Source organism: Pongo pygmaeus, chromosome 14 (assembly GCF_028885625.2).
Source record: "Pongo pygmaeus isolate AG05252 chromosome 14, NHGRI_mPonPyg2-v2.0_pri, whole genome shotgun sequence".
Taxonomy (NCBI): Eukaryota; Metazoa; Chordata; class Mammalia; order Primates; family Hominidae; genus Pongo; species Pongo pygmaeus.
This window is the reverse complement of record NC_072387.2, coordinates 51,520,070-51,538,256: the sequence shown is the minus strand read 5'-3', so window position 1 is coordinate 51,538,256 and position 18,187 is coordinate 51,520,070. Positions and strand designations below refer to the sequence as shown.

General features: G+C 41.0%; 1 protein-coding gene across 6 annotated transcripts in view; it reads left to right on the top strand.

The window, feature by feature from the left end:
- Positions 1–1,051: 1,051 nt before the first annotated feature.
- EPSTI1 (epithelial stromal interaction 1) overlaps positions 1,052–18,187 on the top strand; it is a 100,467-nt gene continuing 83,331 nt past the window's right edge. For 3 of the 6 annotated variants that reach the window (XM_054446994.2, XM_054446998.2, XM_054446995.2), the window contains exon 1: positions 1,052–1,463. In XM_054446994.2, the coding sequence (XP_054302969.1) occupies positions 1,276–1,463 (188 nt within the window). In that variant the 5' untranslated portion in view covers positions 1,052–1,275. Of the gene's footprint in view, positions 1,464–2,268; positions 2,344–15,995; positions 18,183–18,187 lie in introns of those variants that run through there. The other 3 variants (XM_063650791.1, XM_054446997.2, XM_063650792.1) reach the window with 3 other exon arrangements.

Genomic DNA, 18,187 nt, shown 5'->3' with positions numbered 1-18,187 from the left:
CTTGCCCGCCCTTCAATTTCACTCTTTCATTAGCTATCAAACCTGTATGTGTCTTTTTGTTCTAAACACCAATAATACAAGGAAGACAGTCCAGCTCCTAAGTGCCTTGCTGACCTAGGGCTGGGGTGCTCCAGCCACATGACAACCCCTGGAATTAAGTACACACCATGTCATTTTAAGTGACAAGCCTCTGCCATAGCATCTCCTTCTTCTTGCTGAACTCCTATGTCTTTGGTGGCTCATTTTCAAATGTCCCTGTTCCTGAATTACTCAGAGGGCTAATCTTGTGTCCCTGTGCCTCCACAGCTGCCTGTCATTTCATTTATCCCAAAGTGGCATTCCCATTTGTTTACCTGTCTACTAGGATACTCCTAGAATGCACGTAACGTGAGGGAAGAGCCTTCACTCATCTTTGTGTAGACTGCGTTGTGACCCTGGGGTGACCAACCCTGGCACACATCAGAATCATCTGGGAGCTTTTCAAAAATATGAATGCCAGAGCTCACCCCTGGACCTACAGAAACTGAGCCTTATAAATCCATATTTTAAAATGTCCCCACATCACCATTACACACTGTTCTGCACAGAGCAGGTATTTTTAATAGTTCTCGAATGTCTGGTCAATTACTTAGCAAGGCTGCCTGGGGAATCATGTCTACCTTAGCTTACTTCTCCGGCTTTGTGGGTTTTTGTTTTCTTTTGATTTCAGTTTCCATTTCCTCTAACTTGAAAGTATGTGCATTGGTAACAGCCATACAGCAGTCATTACTGATAAAAGGCGACATTTTGTTGAGATGATTTTAGTTATCGACCTAATCTCTGGTATTTTAAGTTAATATATTTTTTATAGTCTCAAATATCCAGCGGTAACCTCAAATTAGAGTTGCCTGTTAAACAGTTTCTCACGTATCTTTCAGGATTGTAGTCACTTTGCGGACTAATCACTCACCAGGTGTCCGTGGCTGATCCGTTATTCTAATTAACCTCTAAGGTGAGTGTGAGACTTTAAACCGTCTCACCTGTAGCCGACCAAGCCAGCTCAAGTCAATATCCTGGGCTGTTAACCCGCGATAAGGTCGGACGGGGCCTCAGTGGAGAGAATACGTGGGGAAGTTCTCTGGGGCAGGCGCAGTCTGCTGCTGATTCTGAGAAACCGAAACTCAGCTGTTAAAACCACTGCCTCTGCACTTTGGAATCCCATCTTGAGACTCGCTAAGCGTCCCAGCCGCATCCCTCTCGCAGCGACGGCGGCCCGGGACCCGCGGGCTGTGAACCATGTACACCCGCAATAGAGTGGTGAGCTCTGGGCTCGGCGCCTCCCCTGCCTCCCGCCCGACCCGGGATCCCCAGGACCCTTATGGGCGGCACGGGGAGCTGAGCCCCGTGGAAGACCAGAGACAGGGTTTGGAGGCAGCCCCGGAGAGCCCTTCGCGGGAGAGCGTCGTGCACGCGGGCCAGAGGCAGTGAGTATTTTAACAACCTGGCTCCGGGGCGGGAGCCCGGGACCCAAATATACTCACTCACAAGCACTTTCTTGGTCCTTGGAGTTTAAAACCACAGGGGCCCAACAACAGGGATTTTGACTGAATAAAAGCCCATTTGCTTAAGTGAAAGTATCCATGCCGTACCTTATAAAATTGAGTCGGCTAATTTGCAGTCCTTTGGTAAATAACCAGCCCGGTTCCTTCCAGGAACACTACTTTCCTGTCTTTTGTGACTGGCTACAGGATTGAAAGATATGGGTGTGTAGGAACTGCCTAGGCATCCAGTAAGATGTCATTTTCCAGATATCTCCAGAACTCATACTCCAACCAGTATGGAAATAACTTTTCCCTTACTGTTTTTTAAAACTTGGTGCTGGGCCAGGCGCATTGGCTCAAGCCTGTTATCCCAGCACTTTGGGAGGCCAAGGCAGGCAGATCACCTGAGGTCAGGAGTTCGAAACCAGCCTGGCCAACATGGTGAAACCCAGTCTTTACTAAAAATAAAAAATAAGGTGGGTGTGATGGCACATGCCTGTAGTCCCAGCTACCTGGGAGGCTGAGGTAGGAGAATTGCTTGAACCCGGGAGGCGGAGGTTGCAGTGAGCGGAAATTGTGCCATTGCACGCCAGCCTGGGCAACAGAGCGAGACTGTCTCAAAACAAAACAAAACAGAAAAACAAAACTTGGTGTCCTAAACGGAATTACTATATCAGACACTAAGAGGTAAGGGTCAACAAGAAATGTGATATGGAGTAGAAGATTCAAATTCTGCCTCTAGGTAGAAGCAAGCCTACGTCCCAGCAAGACTCCCAGATAAACTAGCCTCTTACAACCAGAGTGGAGCTGAGAGAGTGAGGAGGTGAGTGACCATATTACCGCTCATCCCTGATGTTGATATGTGCTCTATGCAGGAACAGATAGGTAGTTTTATTCCTGGTCTTTGGTTCAGGGACTGCAGTGAGTATCCGGGAAACATTTATTAAGCAAGTGTCATGAGCCTCTCTTTCTAGCCAATGGAATGAACTTCTTTAACTCAACAGTATGGTTTATCACAACATCACTGCCTTTGAAGTGCTGCCTCTGTGAATTGGAACTGTCCAAATGGTTTTATTTTTAGTGTCTCCTTTTTCATCGACTTCTAGTCTCTGAAAGACAAACCCTGGTTGCTAAGAAACAGTATATAACCTTATGGCCAATAAACAGTAGATTTTCTTTCATCCCTTAGCTTTTGAAAGTACCAGGCCTTTAATATTATTATTTAGCTTAGGTTTACCGTTAGATGGGGTGGATAATCTGGAAATCAATTAGAGATTGTTCCATTTCTTTCCTCCTCAGAATAATTAGTGTCTCGCCACAATAGAAGCAGCCTATTACTTTCAAGTAACCCACGTATCTACAAGCTATAGTACTTAACACTAACAAAGGTCATAGACATATGGTCTCATGTCCATGAATAGTTAATGATGAACATGATTTGCATGACTTTTTTCTGTTAAAAAGCATTTATTTAGATACAACATTTATTTTCAAGCTCGTATCATCGCACAAGTATTAACTGTTGCATGTTTTCTTATTTGGTTGTAATTACCCTGGAATCTTGCTAGATCAAATTGCTCAGAAAGAGGCAGCTTTCTGATGGGTTATCCAGGCCTTAATACCCTGAAGACCTCACTGCACACTATTTTGTGATTCCTAAAAAGATTTTCAAATAAACCATTAAAAAATACCAGGAAGTGTTTAGCTATCTCTCACAAAGTCTTCCTTTTTTTTTTTTTTTCCTCATGTGAACCAGTTGCGGTAAGTACAGAATTATATATTCCCTTTTAGGGGTTTGATGTCTGAGATCCTGTTGGGATGACTTTGAATTTTTGTTGCATCTCCATTAGTTACTTAGGTTCACTTTCTCACTTGTTTCCTTTAATGAAGTTGGAAAACCAAGGAAAATGAATGCCAAATATCTCAGTAGAATTAGCTGCCTACCCCCTGCCCCAAAATAAAGAAGGCTTTATTTATTTTGGGGATAAAAATTAGAAACACTTTCTGATTTAAAAAAATGAAGAGGCCGGGAGTGGTGTCTCACACCTGTAATCCCAGCACTTTGGGAGGCTGAGGTGGGCGGATGACGAGGTCAGGAGATGGAGACCATCCTGGCTAACGCAGTGAAACCCTATCTCTACTAAAAATACAAAAAATTAGCTGGGCGTGGTGGTAGGTGCCTGTAGTCCCAGCTACTTGGGAGGCTGAGGCAGGAGAATGGCGTGAACCTGGGAGGCGGAGCTTGCAGTGAACCGAGATGGCACCACTACCCACCAGCCTGGGCGACAGAGTGAGACTCTGTCTCAAAAACAAAACAAAACAAACGAAAAAGCAAAAAAAAAAAAAAAAAAAAGGGAAAAAAGAGGATAAAGTGCTTTAATAGTACAGTTTCATTTGTCCACTCATAATGTGAATTTATTTATATGGTTAAAGATTTGTCTTGTTTTGTGTGCATCCTTCCATTAATTTCCTTCTGCAGCCCCAGTGTGGGGATTAGGAATATGGGCTCTGATGCCCGGTAGACCTGGGTTCAAGTTCTGATTATGCCATCACTTGTTCTTTGAACAAAATCTTTACCTACTTTGTGCCTCAGTTTCCTCATTACTTAATATAAGACAATACCAGCTTCATAAGGTTTTAATTTTTCCACGTGTATATGTGTAAAACGTAACTTTATTCCTGGTAAAGTACTATGCTGTCACCCTTAAGTCGAGTGTTTGTGCCTTGTTAAAAAAAAAACACTGGTTTAAAACACTTACTTGTGGTCGGGCGCAGGGGCTTGTGCCTATAACCTCAGCACTTCGGAAAGCCAATGTGGGAGGATCGCTTTAGTCCAGGAGTAACATAGGGAGTCCCTTGTCTCTCCAAAAAAAAAAAAAAAAAAAAAATTAAATTATCTGGGCACGGTGGCACATACCTGTGTCCCAGCTACTCGAGAGGCTGAGATAGAAGGACAGCTTGAGCTCAGGAGCTCCAAGACTACAGTGAGCTGTGATTGTACCACTGTACTCCAGCCTGGGTAACAGAGTGAGACCCTGTCTCAAATAAATAAATAAACCACCTATTTGCATAGAAACAAATTATACTAGTAAAAACCTGTGGCTATCAATATATTAAATTATTCTGAGTACCTCTGATAGACTCTCAGACAAGATTGAGTTCTTTTCTTTTTTTTTTTTTTTTGAGACAGAGTCTCGCTCTGTCGCCCAGGCTGGAGTGCAATGGCGCAATCTCAGCTCACCACAACCTCTGCCTCCTGGGTTCAAGTGACTTCTCTGCCTCAGCGTCCCGAGCAGCTGGTACCATAGGCACATGCCACTATGCCTGGCTAATTTTCATATTTTTAGTAGAGACGGGGTTTCACCATATTGGCCAGGCTGGTCTCAAACTCCTGACCTTGTGATCCGCCTGTCTCGGCCTCCCAAAGTGCTGGGATTACAGGCGTGAGCCACCGCGCCCGGCCAGGGGCTGAAAGTTTTAACCCCCCAATCGCATAGCTGGTTTTTCTAGCTACCAGTCTCAGTTTTTAAGCTAGCTGTCTAGGGACCTCACCAACAGTCATTAGCATACAAAAGACACTTAGCACTCTGGGATTCCCAAGGGTTTTGGGAGCTCTGTCCCAGGAACCAGGGACCATGACTAAATATTTGTTTTTTATTATATCACAGTAGTTTAAATGGCCTCTGGACAGCCAGAGAAACTTGTTGTTCAGATTGTCTTCAGAAGAACTTACAGTGGGGAGCATAGTCAGCTAACGGCCCCAGCTGCCACACTTTTGGATCCATTACACCTTGCCTATGAGTGCTGGCTTGTGCTGCACCCATCCCAGCCAATGGCTGAGCATTCCAGGGTGCCAGTGCTGTTGCAGGACTGCCAGGCTTATACGCCCTCTGTGCAGCAACAGACCCATACACTGACAATGGCACTTGCAGCAGAGAAAGAGTTTAATCATCGCGACATTCTCAGAGAGGAAACAGGAGGAATTCTCAAGCCTCAAATTTGTTTCTTCCGTGGGTTCTGGGCAAGGGTTTTTAAGGGGATTCATGGAGGGTGAGGGGCTAGAAAATCTGGGGTTGTCCATTGGACAGCTCAAAGCTGGGCTAGTGAGCAACAACCAGCTACGAGGAAGTGGACCAAAAGGCAAGCTGGCTTGATTGCTACTGCAAGCCCGGTTGGATTTTATTGTTTTGTTTTTCTCTTGCTCAATTTTATACAATATTCTTGGGATGGTTTTAGTGCTAGCCTATTCCTGGCCCATGTAGGCCTCCTCTATTAGTCAGCTTTTGCTGGAAGACTCCCCATATTCGTGTCCAAGATTTTCTCAGAACTGTATAACACTGAGGATCTTGCTACTCAATCCTCTTTCCTTCGGTCCTTTCATAGAATGAAAGTTGTCAGAATCAAAATGAGGTCACTTGTGTCAAACATGTGGAGCTGGGGCCATGAAGGGAAGATTCTCATGCACATATGCCTGATAACAAGAACTCTCACAAAAGGCTCTGCAAAAACTACAACTTTGCACAAAAGCTACAGCCTTACACAAAAAATACTTCTGCAAGGGCATCTGCCTAGCAACTGTCTGTCCAGCTTTGGACTGATTCTACCCTTGTTGATTCTTGTAGCCGAGGATGTTTGTCTCAAACAACTTGTATCACCCTCCTCTCCTCACTTTTCCTTTAAAAACTCTTGTCTTCCTTTGCCTTCTTGAATATACCCACTGTATTCCCATTGCAATGCTCAATCCAGAATAAACATAATTTTCTTTGGGAGGGCCTCTCTGTCTTTTATTTAGGTTTTGGCAATAGTAATCAGACCCAGTCTTGTTCTCAAAGCTTTCCTTGCCTACCCCTGCTCCCCCTTTCATCCTTCACAAGCATTGCCCCTTATCCATCTCTTGCTTGTCTAACCCCGTCTTGGTGTCAGCTTCTGAAGGACTCAAACTAATACAGTCTCTAAAACACTCTACTGCAACTCAACACTTAGACATCTTATTTATGTCTGTTGTTGGCATGCTATCTATGCAGATTGGGGAAACCCACTCTTTTTCTCATTTCCTCCTTTAGGGCCCAGAAAAACATTTCCTAATTTCCTTAATCCAACCTCAGTGCATCCCACCAGTTTGTTATGCTTGAGGGAAGGAAATAATCTTTGTAATCCTTCTCTTCATCCCCAAACTCTGAAGGGAGATAAAAGGAGAATAAATCATGGTTTGGTAAGAGCAGTTCGTCATGGCCAATCCTGATTTTTCTCTTTTCTCCTTAAAAAGCATTGTTAAATTTTGTATTTTGTAATTATAAGATGGATTGCAAGGTGGGATATACAATAATAAAGTCACTAAGTTGTAGTGTTACATTTTTATAAATAGGTGGGGCGCGGTGGCTCACGCCTGTAATCCCAGAACTTTGGGAGGCCGAGGCAGGTGGATCACGAGGTCAGGAGATCGAGACCATCCTGGCTAACACGGTGAAAACCCGTCTCTACTAAAAATACAAAAAATTAGCCAGGCGAGGTGGTGGACGCCTGCAGTCCCAGCTACTCGGGAGGCTGAGGCAAGAGAATGGCGTGAACCCCAGGGGGTGGAGTCTGCAGTGAGCCGAGATCGCGCCACTGCACTCCAGCCTGGGCGACAGCGAGACTCCGTCTCAAAAGAAAAAAAAAAAATTTATAAATATCACTATTTAGTGTCTATTTTCTGAAATCCTGAAGTATGGTTTCTTATGTCTAAGACAGAACTTAAGTCATTTTGACTCATATTATTTGCATCTGAATAAGACGCATAAAATATTCTGAAATTAAGTGCAAGTTTTTTCAAACTTATTAGAGCATGTTAGAACTGTTTTTACTATTTCTTCCTCACTGCAATGTCCAGATTTTCAATTTCCTTCTCTATATGATTATGAGAATAAAATTCTGCTTATAGATCCTAAGTGGCCTGAATGCATCAGGCTAGTATTCTTCCCTGGAGATGGAGAATTGGATAATGCTGGAGTTCCTTTTAATGTTATGAAATAATAGTACATCGGAAGAGAGTATCTGTGATTGATTGTAATGAGTAATCTTCTTGATGGCTCAATATAGGTGGTTATTCATTAGGGGATTATTTAAGTCAGTCTTTAGCATGCAGAAAGTTTATAAAGCAACAGATAGTATTTAACTCTTCCTAATGACATGTCTCAATGAGCTGGGTAGATGTGTCAATGATTATTAGATACTAATACTAATACTAATACTATTTGACTTATTTTTGAAATGAAGAATGTAATGAAGCATTGGAATCCTGTTGTAGCATAAAGTAAATTAGTTATGATCTGGAATAATTAAACTGGGTACTCCTGAGAGACTAAAACCAAAACAACAATTAGTAGCTCATGTGTTTTCAATGATTAGCCGTGTGCTAGACCTTGTGTTAAGTATGTCAGGTACATTATTGAATATTCTCTTCATGATAAGCCATTTGCCACCTTAAAGATGAGGAAACTGAGTCTTGAAAATAAAATGATTTTCCAAGATCTCATGCCTTTTTGAGTGTCAGAACCAGTATTCAAACCTATGTATATCTACCAAATTCTGGATCTTGAATATGATGTATTGATGGAGGATAGATAGAAGGATTGATAGTACAGCTAGCTAAGGTCCTATCATTGTTTTTTTTTTTTTTTTTTGAGATGGAGTCTCGCTCTGTCGCCCAGGCTGGAGTACAATGGCGCGGTCTCAGCTCACTGCAAACTCCACCTCCTGGCTTCAAGCGATTCCCCTGCCTCAGCCTCTCGAGTAGCTGGGATTATAGGTGCCCACCACCATGCCTGGCTAATTTTTGTATTTTTAGTAGAGACGTGGTTTCACCATGTTGGCCAGGCTGGTCTTGAACTGCTGACCTCGTGATCCACCTGCCTTGGCCTCCCAAAGTGCTGAGATTACAGGCATGAGCCACCGCGCCCAGCCGTATCATTGTTTTATATTGACGTTAAGAAAAGAGAAGTTCTATAGGCTAAAGAGAGTGGTAATATAGAAGCAGTAATGTGACATTTACAGTTGCAGAGAGGGGAAGATTTCTTTCCTTACCTATCCCTAGGTTCATGGCTGATATCCCTATAAAAAAAAGATAGATTAACAAGAGAAAACCATACCCATTCATTTAACATAAGTTTTATAGGACATAGGAGCATCCAAAAATGAAGATTCAGAGAACCAGAGAAAACTGTGTCTTTTTATGCTTAGGTTTGATGAAGAGTGGATAGTGTATAGAAGTATGATTGGTCAAAAAGGAGTATGGTCTAATGACATAAACTGGGGAAGCTTAGCAAGTCCTGTTTGTTCAAATTCTTTGTGTCTCTATGTCTCCATTTGTTTCCTATGGGTTTAGGGAGGAGGGAGGAGCCCTCTGAAATGAGGATCTTATGACCTACCTTAGAGGAAGGTCAGAGAAATTTTTTATGGCTTGCTTCAGGGGAAAAAGATGGGAGAAGGTCAGAGAGGCCTTCCTCCTTTTGTTGTTTTCTCAAATACCAAGGTGCCATATTTTGGGATAACATGTGGTGAACTCCATCATAGCTTTAAAATGATTTGAATAGAGACGTAGTTTGCAGGAGAAAAGTTTCTCTGGGGATTCCCTTTGTTCTGCTGCTTTTCACAAATGACAGGTGAGCCTGGTAGCCTTGTGTTAGTGTTACTGGCAAGAGGTCCTGATCAGGACCCCAAGAGAAAGTTCTTGGATGTCACATAAGAAATAATTCAGGGCAAGTCTATAGAGCAAAGTGAAAGCAAGTTTATTAAGAAAGTAAAGAATAAAGAATGACTACTCCATAGGCAGAGCAGCCCCAAAGCCTGCTGGTTGCCCATTTTTATGGTTATTTCTTAATTTTATGCTAAACAAGGGGTGGATTATTCATGCTTCCCCTCTTTAGACCATCTAGGGTAACTTCCTGATGTTGCCATGGCATTTGTAAACAATCATGGTGCTGGTGGGAGTGTAGCATTGAGGAAAACCAGAGGTCACTCTTGTTGCCATCTTGGTTTTGGTGGGTTTCAGCTGACTTCTTTACTGAAAACTGTTTTATCAGCAAGGTCTTTAGGACCTGTATCTTGTGCCAACCTCCTATCTCATCCTGTGACTTAGAATGCCTTAACTGTCTGGGAATGCAGCCCAGCAGGTTTTAGCCTTATTTTACCCAGCCCCTATTCAAGATGGAATCTCTCTGGTTCAAACACCTCTGACATTAGAGCAGTTATCTCACTCTCACTGTGCAACCTCAACAACATAGTAACTTACAGTGATTTTTTTTTCAGACTTCTGATCATAGCCTACAGTGAGCAATTCATTTGACATCATGACCTAGTACCTGACTGAGTATATATTAGGGTATATATAACTGAAAAAATTTCACAAAACAATTTTCACCTTTATTATATGTGATGTACTCTGACAGTTTCTACTCTTGTGCATTAAAAATAAATCCATTGAATTGATTTCATAACTCATTAGAGGGTTACCTCCTACAGTTTGAAAAGCACAGTTCTATGCATGACAGGAGAGACAGAGTGGATGAAAAGAAAAAACATTTTGGTTTGATTAGATCAAATTTACATTCCTGTTTGTGCAGGAGGGTAGAAATTATGGTCCTGTTTAGAAGGAATTTCCAACTTTTCTGCACTGGATTCCATTCCTCAGTATGGTATGCATTTGTGGTCTGCCAAGGCTTGGGGAGCAATCATTTTTGTTCAAATACAATATCATCAAAAATGAATGGGAATTGCTCAAAAAGTCTTTGACAGCTGGAACAGTGAAACAATAAATCAACAGGATGATGAAAGCTTGAAAACACATAATACCTATAATAATCAGTAGAACCATAGCAGAAATGAGAAAAAAAGAAACTTAGTTCAATTACACAGTAAGGTTACTTACTTCAAAGTCAGTAGAGTGCTGTAAGGTTATACATATTAAGGTTAATTGCATCTATTCAGAATGTATTTGAATCTGAAACAAAAGCTTAAGAGGAAAGAAAATAATCAAAGGGAGATGACTGCATTTGAAGGGTCTATTCTATATCAGAGAATCGGCTGATGATGGTTCCTTTGTTCTGTAATGTTTGTAATTCCCTGTCCCCCACCCCCTGCAAATATGAAGACTTAAAAGAAAATCCATTAAAGTCCTGTAGAAAAACTGAAGATGTTTACCATCATTAAAACTCAAGGGCTACTATTGCCCATTGTTTGTTTTACTATGGTACTAGTGAAAGCAGAAACCTATGCTACCTAATCTTGTAAGAAAAGCTGAGCCCCTGCTATAAGAAATCTTTATATTAAATATTTCTCTATTAAAAATCTTCAGAATATGTTTCTCTGATTATAAAAGTCATATCTGCTTGTTATAAAAACTCAAACATTTCAAACATAATATAGAATGTGAAAGTCCCCTGCAATTCTGACCCTTAGAAGTAAACACTTCAAAGAGTTTAGTGTAAAGAAATCTCTAAAGTACAGGTTGCACTCTTTGACTCTTTATTCCAAGTGGAAAACCTAGGGCCATGATGCCTAATATGGTTTGGCTGTGTCCCCACCCAAATCTCATCTTGAATTGTAGCTCCCATAATCGCCATGTATTGTGGGAGGGACCCGTGGGAGGTAATTTAATTATGGGGGCTGTTTTTTCCTGTGCTGTTCTTGAAAGTGAGTAAGTTTCATGAGACCTGATGGTTTTATAAAGGGCAGTTCCTCTGCACATGCTCTCTTGCCTGCCACCATGTAAGATATGCCTTTGCTCCTCCTTTGCCTTCCACCATGATTGTGAGGCCTCCCCAGCCATGTGGAACTGTGAGTCCATTAAACCTCTTTTTCTTTATAAATCACCCAGTCTCAAGTACGTCTTTATTAGCAGCATGAGAATGGACTAATACAATGCCCTTTGATTTCTATTGCCAATAGAAGGCGGCAGATACTCTTTTTCTAATCTTTGTTTTAGACTGTGATTGCACTCCATCATATAGACAGATCTTGTTTTTCACATTGGCTTATTATTTAGTTGCAGAAGGAAACAACTTTTGTTCTCACAGTGGCATCTTGGATAACATGTCCTATCTAGTGTTCTTTCTAAAAATGTTTAATCGAAACATGAGGAAACAATCATTTCCTTACATCCAGACTGTGAAGCATTCTATAAGAAAAGTTACCTGAACTCTTCAAATATGTCAGTCATGAAAGAAAAAAAAAAGTCAAGGAAATTGTCTGAGCTTATAGGAGTCTGCAAACACATAGGAGTCTACAAACACATGTCAAACCATAGAAATGTGTAATCCATAATTCGATCTAGGATGAGGTAAAGGTAGGGAAGAATATTAAAATGGAAGCAATTTGGAAATTTGAATATAGACTATTAGGCAATATTAATGTTAAATATCTTGGTGTGATAATGGTATTATATTTAAGTAGGAGACTGTTTTCGTTTTTAGGAGATACATGCTAAAATATTTAGGGATGATGTGTTATGACCCCGCAGCTTATTTTCATATGGTTAAAAGAGAAAAAGCAAATGTGGGAAAACATTAACAATTGGTAAATATAAGTAAACAGTATATGGGTATTCATTTTAATAATATATAACTTTGCTTGTTAGGCTTAAAATTTCTTTTTTTTTTTTTTTGAGACGGAGTCTCGCTCTGTCGCCCAGGCTGGAGTGCAGTGGCGCGATACCGGCTCACTGCAAGCTCCACCGCCTTCCGGGTTCACGCCATTCTCCTGCCTCAGCCTCCTGAGTAGCTGGGACTACAGGCACCCGCCACCACGCCCGGCTAATTTTTTTTTGTAGTTTTAGTAGAGATGGGGTTTCACCATGTTAGCCAGGATGGTCTCGGTCTCCTGACCTCGTGATCCACCTGCCTCGGCTTCCCAAAGTGCTGGGATTACAGGCATGAGCCACTGTGCCCCACCGGCTTAAGATTTCTTAAAACATTGGGGGAAATATAATTTTAGATGATATTCTAAAGCTCATTGTGCCTGTTATTTTTTTCCTTTTCTCTTTTGGAACCTGGATAATGTAAAAGAACTTTTCTTATGAAGCTGTATGCTTAAAATTTGTGTCGTTTTCTGTAGGTACGTTATACTTTAATAAATAATTTAATGAAAAAAGCCTGGGCTCAGAATCATGCTACCATTTACAGGAGAAAAAATATGTACTAATTTTTAAGATGTATTATTTATAAATACTACTTTGTTTCATGCAGTAGTCCTTATTATTCAAAGGAAAGAATCAGGAACCAGGATACAGTTGTTAAAAGGAAGAGCCAGAAACAGGGATATAAAGAAATAATTAGAAAAACCTTAATGATATATATTTATGAAAGAAGATGCAGCAAAGGGAATCAGTCACAGCATGAAGAAAGGAGATGTCCTAGTGATTCAGGGCTAAGTTTTATTACATATAAAATAGATGTCATATATGTTATATATAGTTATTATAATTACATACAATGCAATAGATGTCCCCTTAGGTATCTTAAGTAAGTATCTATGGCTTTGCTTATTTCTCTTCCATAAAATAAGTCTGAAGGTAGGTAGTCTAGGGTTGATCTAATACAAATAATGGGAAACTATAATAGAATATTTGTTATTTTCTGGCATTGTTCTAAGCACTGTGAAATGAAAAGAAATCTTGGGGTCCCCAAATCACTAAGCTAAAGGGAAAAGTCAAGCTGGGAACTGCTCAGGGCAAACCTGCCTTGCATTCTATTCAAAGTCAGCCCTCTGCTCACTGAGATAAATGCATATCTGATTGCCTCCTTTGGAAAGGCTAATCAGAAACTCAAAAGAATGCAATTGTTTGTCTCTTATTTATTATGACCTGGAAGCCCCCTCCCCACTATGAGTTGTCCCACCTTTGCTTCCAGTTGTCCTGCCTTTCTGGACTAAACCAATGTTCATCTTACATATGTTGTTTGATGTCTCATGTCTTCCTAAAATGTCTAAAACCAAACTGTACTCTGACCACCTTGAGCACATGTCATCAGGGCCTCTTGAAGCTGTGTCATGGGTGCGTCCTCAACCTTGGCAAAATAAACTTTCTTTTTTTTTTTTTGAGACAGAGTCTCGCTCTGTGGCCCAGGATGGAGTGCAGTGGTGCGATCTTGGCTCACTGCAAGCTCCGCCTCCCGGGTTCACACCATTCTCCTGCCTCAGCCTCCCAAGTAGCTGGGACTACAGGCGTCCGCCACTACACCCAGCTAATTTTTTTTTTGTTATTTTTAGTAGAGATGGGGTTTCACCATGTTAGCCAGGATGGTCTCGATCTGCTGACCTCGTGATCTGCCTGCCTCGGCCTCCCAAAGTGCTGGGATTACAGGCGTGAGCCACCACGCCAGGCCTTTAAACTTTCTAAATTAACTGAGGCCTGCCCCAGATATTCAGGGTTCACAGCACTTTATATCCTATGAAGTGGATAGTTATCCCGATTTTACAGGTGAAAAAATAGAAAAACTAAATAATTTGCTCAAAGTTGTACAGATAGGAAATAACAGAATTAGGGTTTGAAGTTGGGCAGTACAGCAACAGATTACAACTGATGTGGTGTTTTCATGGTCACAGAGCACCAGACTGCTTCTGTCTTTCTGCTCTGCCATTCCTGATCATGTCTTCCATATTCAGGTTGCCTCATTGACTAAGATGGCTGCTTAAGCACCAGCTACCACATCAACCTTCCAGGAAGAAAGAAAGTAACAAAACAGCTTTTTCTATTTGTCTACCACCATTTAAAGGAGGCTTTCTAGAAATCCCTCTCAGTGGCTTCCACTTATATCTCAATTTCTCAAACTTAATCACATAATTTTACCTAAGTATACAGAAGGTTGGTGGCTGTAGTCTTTTAATTGGGCACATTGTCTGTCTGAATAATATAGAAGTGCTATTAGCAAGGAGGAAGCGAGAGTGAATGTTGGGTAGGGCCTACATCTCTTCTGGTTTAAGAATAAAGGATGTCACACATAAGAGTGGAAATTAATCATATGATTATATTGTCTCAGATTTCTGAAATGTAAATAGGATATCTAAGGAAGAAAAGTTTAAATGTAGCCCACATTCCTGTTCAGAGTATTGATTTCAGAGGACTGTTAGCGTTTTCTTCTGGATAATGTTCTGTTGAAAGCGTTATGCTTTGTACATCCTGTAGGATTATTTATAACAGTGAATAATTGAAACAGTTGCAATAGTTGAGTGGTTATATGATGCACCAATATCATGAAATACTATGTAGCCATTGAGCATTAAGCATGTTACATATATAATCAAATTAGGAAAACCACTTATAAATGAAAGCAGGATGTACAGCTGTACTTAAAATATGATTGCAACTGTGTAATAATATGTATAGAGCATAGATGAAAAGTAAATTCACCCAAATAAAATTGTAATTGTGGTCTTTGAGAGGTGGGATTATGTGTGACTTTTAAATGTTTTTAAAATAGTTTTCTGAATTTTCTTTTACAAGTGTGTTTCTTTCAAAGTCAGAAAGAAAACATGAATTTCATTTCTAAGTGTTCTATGTACAGATTTTGGAGTACATCACTATGTCTTGCATTTCTGGTTTTCTTCTTTAAGTTATAGATAACCTTGAGTAAAGCTTGAGACGTAGACATAATCCATTCTGAGTCTATTAATAATAATAATGGGAAGACAAAATATATAGCACATTTCATAAGTAAGTGGTTTTTCTGCCAATATTAATTTCTTTATCATTAAGCCATTCTTATTAGGAATGTTAATACTAAATATTCTCTTGCTGGAAAAGAGAGTCCCCCCTAGGGCCTCGTGTACACTTATGTTTTGTTGGATGTGCCAAGACCACTCTTTAGCCTATTTGAGTTATTTATTTAGCTGGGAACCTTGAGAGATAAGGTTTGTTCTCCCAGGACAAAGACCAGGCTCACTTACTATCTGCTGTAAAAATGGTGTATTCCCGAAGCATTTTATCAGCTGCAATGCAAACACACCATGTGTGCAGCATCCATCCTGTTGCTCCCATCATAAGACTGGAGGCCAGAGAGAATAGATGTAAATAAGCTGATGCTCATGCTGCCTACTGTGCCATCAGTAATAAAGTCTTTGTCTCTGATCCAGGAATTTCATGTCTTCTGCCAGTGTCTGTGAAACAGACAGGCTAACTTATTAGCTTGTAAGTGGAATCCAATCAAATCCCAGACCTGACATCTCTATGTTCTGAAAATATGAATTTCTTGCAGTTATTTTTACTGAGAAAGTAGTTACAAGACATTTTGTAAGTATATCTACCAATTGGTCTCCATCTCGACGATGGTCCTGTCTTTGGTTTTTGGCCTCTTAAAGATGGTGAGTCTCTACAATATTGTATTTCATATACACTCTTTATATCTTTAGTGTGACTCTTTCTTGCTAACTTTTTTTTGTGTGGCTTTTACTTATGTGTGTGTGTGTTTAAGTGAAGAAATACATCATCTCAGGTCCATTCTTTTTTTTTTTTTTTTTTTTTTTGAGATGGAGTCTGGCACTGTGGCCCAGGCTGGAGTGCAGGGGCGCCATCTTGGCTCACTGCAAGCTCCGCCTCCCGGGTTCCCGCCATTCTCCTGCCTCAGCCTCCCGAGTAGCTGGGACCACAGGCGCCGCCATCACGCCCGGATAATTTTTGTGTATTTTTAGTAAAGACGGGGTTTCACCGTGTTAGCCAGGATGGTCTCGATCTCCTGACCTCGTGATCTGCCCGCCTCGGCCTCCCAAAGTGCTGGGATGACAGGCGTGAGCCACCGCGCCCGGCCATCTCACGTCCATTCTATATGGTTGTGCAGATTGGTGACTACACACACTTGCCCAGCTAAGGTGTGATTTGTGGCTGAGATACATACCAAACCATGTATCTTAGTGTGGGATTACCTCCACCTGAAAGAAGCAGCACTTTTTTTCTAGTTTGCATGAATTTACAATATCTCACTAAGCCATGGGGATCCTGGATGTGTATGCCTCTAATTTTCTTAAAGGCATCCTATAAACAAAGGCCCCGATGATTTCCTGCTTATTTATCTGTCTTTACCCACTGTGTCTCTATTCAGCCCTCTAACAGAAGCAATGAGTTGTACTGGTGAAAGAACTAATCAATTACACATCAGCTTCTTGGGTGTGCAGACAGTATCTTAGCCTTTGTAGTTTCTGAGGCCAAAGACAATTCATAAACGTTTCCATACTGGAGATGTGGAATACTTGATCAGGGGTGGTATAATACAGGCTTAGGGGTCAAGGGTAATTCGCTCAGCCTGGTCTTGTCATTTTCTATTATTCTTGGGAATTTGATCTATGTATGAACAAACTTTTGGAAACCTAAATGCCTCAAAAGTTTTGACTCAATGTTGACTGAAAACAGTAAGTTTCAGATTCTTGGACATTGAAGGTCATGTAACATAAACCAATATGGAATGTCTTATCTAGAAAGATAAGTATCCAAATGCCTTTGATTATCTCTAAGTCTTTTTTTTTTCAATTTATATATACCCAAGGATAAGATTTTCTTGAACTATGAAAACTTCAAATTTTGCAGGACTGTAGACTTTACATGTCTACTATTCTGCTTGAAATTATGTTTTTCACTTAATTTTCTCTTTCCGAACTTTTGCTCTTAACTACATTTCTTTTTCAGTCATACCAGTGTTGTTCCTAATTAGAAATTTAAATTACATCTGGTGCAGTTTGTACACACCAGGGGATATTGTTATGTAATACTTTTAGCCAGCCAAGATATTTTTGATAACTTCAACATAACATTTTTTTCAGAGTACTTATTGATAAAAAGTTATCAAAATTGTGCAAGAATGTACACACAAGATGCAGTTGTGTAACTCGAGAGACCTCGCAAGGGAAACTTTTTTTTTTTTTTTTTTTTGAGACGGAGTCTCGCTCTGTCGCCCAGGCGGGAGTGCAGTGGCGCAATCTCTGCTCACTGCAAGCTCCGCCTCCCGGGTTCACGCCATTCTCCTGCCTCAGCCTCCCAAGTAGCTGGGACTACAGGCGCGTGCCATCACGCCCGGCTAATTTTTTTGTATTTTAAGTAGAGACGGGGTTTCACTGTGTTAGCCAGGATGGTCTCAGTCTCCTGACCTCGTGATCCGCCCGCCTCGGCCTCCCAAAGTGCTGGGATTACAGGCGTGAGCCACCGCGCCCGGCTAGGAAAACATTTCTTTTCTTTTTCTTTTTTTTTTTTTTTTTTGAGACAGAGTTTCGCTGTTATCGGCCAGGCTGGAGCGCAGTGGCATGATCTCAGCTCACTGCAACCTCTGCCCCCTGGGTTCAAGCGATTCTCCTGCCTAAGCCTCCCGAGTAGCTGGGATTACAGGTGTGCGCTATCACACCCGGCTAATTTTTGTATTTTTAGTAGAGACAGGGTTTTACCATGTTGGCCAGGCTGGTCTTGAACTCCTGACCTCAAGTGATCCACCCGCCTCAGCCTCCCAAAGTGCTGAGATTACAGGCATGAGCCACCGCGCTTGGCCAAACATTTCTTGAATATCTTTTTATTTTATGTTTCTTATGGTGCAGAAAAACATTTTATCTTGTCTGTTCTTTCATATATTCTCCCTCAGTATATCTCATGGATGTGCGCTGTTGGAAAGTGAAAACAATCTTACAAATTGAGATATTTCATTAAATTTCAATGAGGTAAT